Raw genomic sequence first — 5,408 nt, forward strand, 5'->3', positions numbered from 1 at the left:
AGCAGCGAGGAGAGCCTGTGCGTGAGGTCGCGCACGGTGGGCAGGCCCGGCGCCGCCGCGCCGCGCGGCAGGCCCTCGCCCACCTCCAGCCAGCGCTGGAGGTGGGCCAGCAGGCGCAGGGACTCTCGCTGGCCCAGCGCGCGCAGCGCGGCGGCCAGCGTCGCGCCGTCCACGCGCGCGGCCAGCAGCGCGTGCAGCGCCAGCTCGCGCGCCGGGAAGGCCTCCGTGGCGACCACGCGCAGCGCGGCGGCCGCCAGCGCCGCCGCGCCGGGGCCCTCCGCGCCGCCAGATCGCACCTCACGCTCCGCGGCGGCCAGGGACGCCTCGGCGGCCGCCGCCAGCGCGCCGCGTAGGGCATCGAGGCCCGCCGGGTCGGGGCGCAGCGCGGCGCGCAGCACCGCGCCCAGCTCGGCGGCGGGCAGGTCAGCGCCCTGCGCCAGGCACCGCGCCAGCGCCGGATACTGCCCCGCTGTGGCCAGGCCGGCGGCCAGGCCGGGAAAGGCCGCCAGCGAGTGGATCTGCTGCTTGGCCAGCAGGGTGGACACCACCTTCCACTGGCCCAGGCCTGCGTATGAGGGGGTGGCGTGTGGGTGAATGGCCGGCGGGGGACGATGGGATGGAGGGAGACTTGGTGATGGGGCGAGTCGAGACCCAGCTCCAGGCAGTGGTACAGGCAGACGGCGGTTCCCTCATCGTCGAGCTCTGGAGCACTGGGTCCCCAGTTCCCATTCCCTGGTGCATCCCCCCCATCCCCTCCTCCTCAGTCCACCAGCCTTTGACAGGGCACGATCCGGAGCAACCCCTCTTCCACCGACCTCCATCCCCACACACAATTCACCCGCGCACCCATGGCTCGACGGAGGAGGGCCGCCAGCAGGGCGCTGGGCACGGGCAGCGCACGCAGCAGGGGCTGCAGCGTCTCCAGCGCGTCGGCCTCGCTCCCGGCGGGCCCGCGCGCCAGCGCCCAGGCGGCGCGCTCGGCCTCGCCGCGAGTGCGCGAGCCCTCGACCTCCTCCCACCTTGATATGGTGCAGGGGCGGGCCGGGTCGTCGCCCGGCGCGCTCTCCTCTCCGCGCCCCTCGGCGGGCTGCAGGTCGAAGGCGACCGTGCGGAGGATGTCGCATGGGCCAGGGCCTGTGCCCTCGCCCGTCGGGCCCGGGGCCTTGCTGCCTGCTGAGGGGTCCTCGAGACGCAGGGCGCGCCGGGCCGCGGCCGCAAAGGCCGACTCGCCTGGCTCCGGCGCGGCTGACGCGCCGGGAGCAGCGGCGGCGGGGGCCACGGCGCCGACCAGGTCTGCCAGGGTGAGCCCTGCGCCCGGGTCCAGGCTCACCGCGATGCAGGCGTCGCTGGTGCAGAGCGCGAGGCTGTCGGGGGAGAGCGCAGACACCTGAGGGGGGGGACGAAGAGGGGGAGGGGGGCAAGGTTGGAATGGGGCCTTTGTGCAGGAAGAGGGCCTGACCGACACAGCATGCTGGACCAGTCATGCGTCACAGCGCTGGCATGCCTGGACCCTCACTGAGTTGCCTCAACACGCCATGATAGAGAGTGAAAGTGCACCGAAACACTGCCGGTCTCACCGAGATGGGGGACCCGGGGACAGGGTTCCCAGCCCCCTCCTCCTCCCCCAGGTCGGTGCAGGACAGGACGCAGCCGTACTGCTCCTGGACGAGGACCAAGCGCAGGGCTGTCGTCCCGCCTGCAGAGTGCGGGGCGGAGCGGCCGGGTGAGCGATGTGTGGCACTGCGCGGTGGAGTCTTAGGCAATGGTATGGGGCTCGTGGCTGGGCGAGCATCGAGCGTGCGCAGCAGACCAAGGGAGGAAAAGACTGGAGGCTCAGAGAGATTCCCACGCGAACAACATCATCAGCACGCCGGTTCAGGGGCGCTCTGCTGTCTCTATCTACAAAGTTATCGCTGACATCATCGCCTCCACCCCTGGTCTCCCTCGGTTCCATGCGGGCACACCGCCGTGCAGTGCCAATGTCCACCCACTCTCCACATCGGAGGGAGGGACATGGGGCAACCCCTCTCGCACCCAGCTCACCATCCTCTGCCCAGAAGAGCGCCGCGAGGAGGCCCTCGCGCGGCGAGCACAGCGCCGCCTGCCGCGCGCCGCCGGCCTCAGCCAGGGCAGCCGCAGCCCCCGCCTTCAGGGACGCCCTGCGCTTTCGAGTCTGCGGCGTCGCAGCGGGGGCCGCCGCCTGCTGTGCGGACACGCCGCGCAGCAGCAGGCTGAGGCGGGGCGAAAGACCGTCGACCCCGGCCTGGCCCCTCTCGGGCCAGTGGTATGCGGAGAGCGCGCCGTCCGACCAGAGCACGGCCGCGCCGCCGGGTGTGCAGGAGGCCGCCAGCGCGTGGGAGTGCGGGGCGCCGGGCGGGGGGAGCAGGGTCCAGTCGGAGGACTCCTCCACGCCACCCTCGACGAAGTGGTACTCGCTGGAGCGCACGGCGCCGGGGTGGGAGGCCGGGGACATCAGCACGTGCAGGGAGGAGCCGCCCTGCAGCGAGCGGCAGGCCAGCGGGCGGCCGGCGCCGGCGGCGGCGGCGGCCACCCTGTCGGCGGTGCAGAGCCTGACGCCGCCGCCGTGGGGCAGGGTCCAGACCGAGGGTGCGCCGCCCACGGCGGGGCCGGGCGCCTGGAAGGACACCCTGGAGTCAAGGCGGAGGCCACTGGTGCTGGGGATGGGGCCGGCCTGCGAGGTGCTGGGCCAGGCGGCGAGGCTGGTCTGGCCTGCTCGGTCCAGCACGGCCCACAGGGTGTGCGACCGCGTGTCCAGCACTGCCGGGCAGGCGAGCTCGCGATCGCCCGGCCCCAGGCTCCATGTGATGGATGATTCCTGGGAGGAGCGATTGGGGTATAGATGAGATGAGAGGGAGGTTCGAACGAGATGGTCCATGTGCCTGCGCAGCGGGTGGAGACGAGGCTGCAGGCACAGCACACGGCGTGCATGCATGCATGCATGTATCGCACGCCGCCGTACCGGTAATTCTGGGGAACACAGGCTTATTCCCTCCTTCACTGAGCTGATGAGCACTTTGCCGTCGCCCGCGGTGGTGGCGCCCACCGGGGTGCCTCCACTCAGACGGCGTGCACCCAACATGTTCAGCCACGGCGCATCGAGGAGCCGTCGAGCACGGCAAGAGGCCTTCAGGCGGTCCTGAACAAGTTTAGGAAGACACAGGGTGGATGGGATGTCAATGGTGTGCTACTCCTAGTTTCTCTTGCTGGACCTCGCCGCTCGCATCAGGACAAAGCGCGCGCGCACGAATTGGACCGTGTGAGACCAGATACAACATGGGAGCCAAGGGAGACTGGAGAGGCATGCATCTTCTCAAAAACCTTGATTCCTAGGTCTTAAAATGCTGCGCATGCTAATTGCCCGACAGTGGGCTCAGACTCCATTGCACGCAACCTGTCCCCGCACCCGGGCGTCAGCCTGAGCTCCCCAGGCCGGAGACCTTCGCGAGTTCCCCCTACAGCCTGTCAGACATTAGACTGACAAGCCCTGCCTCTCATCAAAGATGAATTCTGACCTGGGTCTCGTCAGTCACCTGCAGCATCAGACCGTGCGCTGTGCCTTGGCCTGGGAGGGTGCCCAGCAAGCATACTCTGGGTGGGGAGGGGGGCCAGGAGGTCCAGGTCGGGACCTCCAACCTCCCGTGACGAGTCAAAGTCAATGCACCCCCGCGCAGGATCGCATCAGGAACGTGTGCGTGCTGGCTCATGTGGACCACGGCAAGACCACGCTGTCGGACCACCTGATCGCCTCCAATGGCCTCATCCACCCGAGGCTGGCCGGGGAGCTTCGCTTCCTGGACTCTGGGGAGGAGGAGCAGATTCGGGGCATCACCATGAAGAGTAGCTCCATCACCCTCATGCACCTGGCTGGGGAGAGGGGCGGCCCACGCAGGCAGAGGACGCCCGCAAACATGCGGGAATCAGGTCCTTGTGAGGTTTGCGTTCTGGGGGAGGGTTATGGCAGGATTGGTGGTCGCAAGGCTGCCTCCTGAGCTCGGTGTTGATGAGGGGTTGCATGAGGTGCTGCACCATTCAAGGCCCGTGCGGCGCTGCAGCGACTGGCACCGCTACAACCCCGCCGCCACGGGCCAGCCATGCGCAGCATGGCCGCCCACCCAACCCCCTCCTGATGACCCCTCTCCCACCCGCAGGGCACCTCATCAACCTCATCGACTCCCCCGGCCACATCGACTTCTGCAGCGAGGTCTCCACGGCCGTCCGCCTGTCAGACGGCGCGCTGGTGGTCGTGGATGCCGTCGAGGGGGTCTGCATCCAAACGCACGCCGTGCTTCGACAGGCCTGGGAGGAGCGGGTGAGGCTTTGTCGTGCGTGTTGGCCTCGGTGGGGCCGGGTTCCCTTCCCTTGCAGCTCCAGGGATGCACATCAACTCGCGAGATGGTCGACTGAAGTGGCTGCCATGGAGCTCACACCTCCTGAAGATGGAGCAGCTATCATGGGACGTGCAGTGCCGATTCCCAGACATGCACCGTGCAGCCCTGCCAGGGGCCAGTCTGAGTCACAAGAGGCCGTACCCTGCACAGATCCTCCAACACACTCCCTCTGCTTTCCCCTGCTGCAGCTGGACATGGTGCTGGTGATCAACAAGATCGACCGCCTGGCCCTGGAGCTGCGATTGGGTCCCGAGGAAGCATACGCACGGCTGCGGGCGGTGGTGGACCACGTCAACCTGGTGGTCTCCTCCTTCCACTCCGAGCAGTTCATCAGCGAGGCCGATGCGGTGCTGGCGCACGAAAACACGCGCAGCCAGGCGCTGCAGGCGCGCGCCGGCGGCGGCGCGGGGGAGGGTGCGGAGGACGATGCCGGGGCGGAGGACGTGTTCTCGCCCTCCAAGGGCAACGTCGTCTTCGGCAGCGCGGGCGACGGCTGGGCCTTTGGCCTGGCCGACTTTGCCGGCCTGTATGCTGGTGAGCGGGGAGGGTGAGGTGGAGGGGGGTGTCCCTCAGGACGATAGGTGCTTTAGAGACGCACAGGAGAGGTAATCTGCCATGGCAGCAGAAGTCTCGGGCTCCCAACAGGCTGGGGAAGGTCAATTCAGTGCTTGCTGTCCCATCACAACACTCACCACCCAGGCCTCGCCTCCTCGAATCGCCCCCCCCCCCACCCCCCCGCCCCAACACCTCCCCCTTCCCCGTGGCGCAGCCAAGCTGGGGTGCAAGGCCTCGGCGTTGGAGCGGGCGCTGTGGGGCGACTACGCCTTCCAGCCCAAGACAAAGCGCATCCTGCCCATCCGCCCCGGCTCCGGCGGCAAGCCCCTCTTCGTCCAGTTTGCGCTGGAGCCGGTGTGGCGGGTGTACGCCTGCTGCGAGGCGGCCGACCCCGCGCAGAGCTCTCGCGCCTGGCCGCCGGCCTGGGGCTGGGCGAGCGCCTGC

The 5,408-nt window shown here is 69.3% G+C and overlaps 2 protein-coding genes across 2 annotated transcripts in view; one reads left to right on the forward strand and one right to left on the reverse strand.

The window, feature by feature from the left end:
- Positions 1-760: 760 nt before the first annotated feature.
- Positions 761-3,100, reverse strand: F751_6189 (hypothetical protein; the record flags this gene model as incomplete). The annotated part of the gene is made up of 4 exons (XM_011400632.1): positions 761-1,387; positions 1,578-1,696; positions 2,044-2,836; positions 2,981-3,100. The coding sequence occupies 4 exons, from the start codon at positions 3,098-3,100 to the stop codon at positions 761-763; spliced, it is 1,659 nt and encodes a 552-aa protein (XP_011398934.1).
- Positions 3,101-3,521: 421 nt separating this feature from the next.
- Positions 3,522-5,408, forward strand: part of F751_6190 (Elongation factor 2) — a gene marked incomplete at both ends in the record, with an annotated part of 7,375 nt that continues 5,488 nt past the window's right edge. Inside the window, 6 exons of the mRNA XM_011400633.1 lie at positions 3,522-3,566; positions 3,693-3,948; positions 4,170-4,330; positions 4,598-4,756; positions 4,832-4,943; positions 5,179-5,318. Of these exons, the coding sequence (XP_011398935.1) occupies positions 3,522-3,566; positions 3,693-3,948; positions 4,170-4,330; positions 4,598-4,756; positions 4,832-4,943; positions 5,179-5,318 (873 nt within the window). The remainder of the gene's footprint in view (positions 3,567-3,692; positions 3,949-4,169; positions 4,331-4,597; positions 4,757-4,831; positions 4,944-5,178; positions 5,319-5,408) is intronic.

This window comes from Auxenochlorella protothecoides, assembly GCF_000733215.1.
Source record: "Auxenochlorella protothecoides strain 0710 unplaced genomic scaffold scaffold85, whole genome shotgun sequence".
Lineage (NCBI taxonomy): Eukaryota > Viridiplantae > Chlorophyta > Trebouxiophyceae > Chlorellales > Chlorellaceae > Auxenochlorella > Auxenochlorella protothecoides.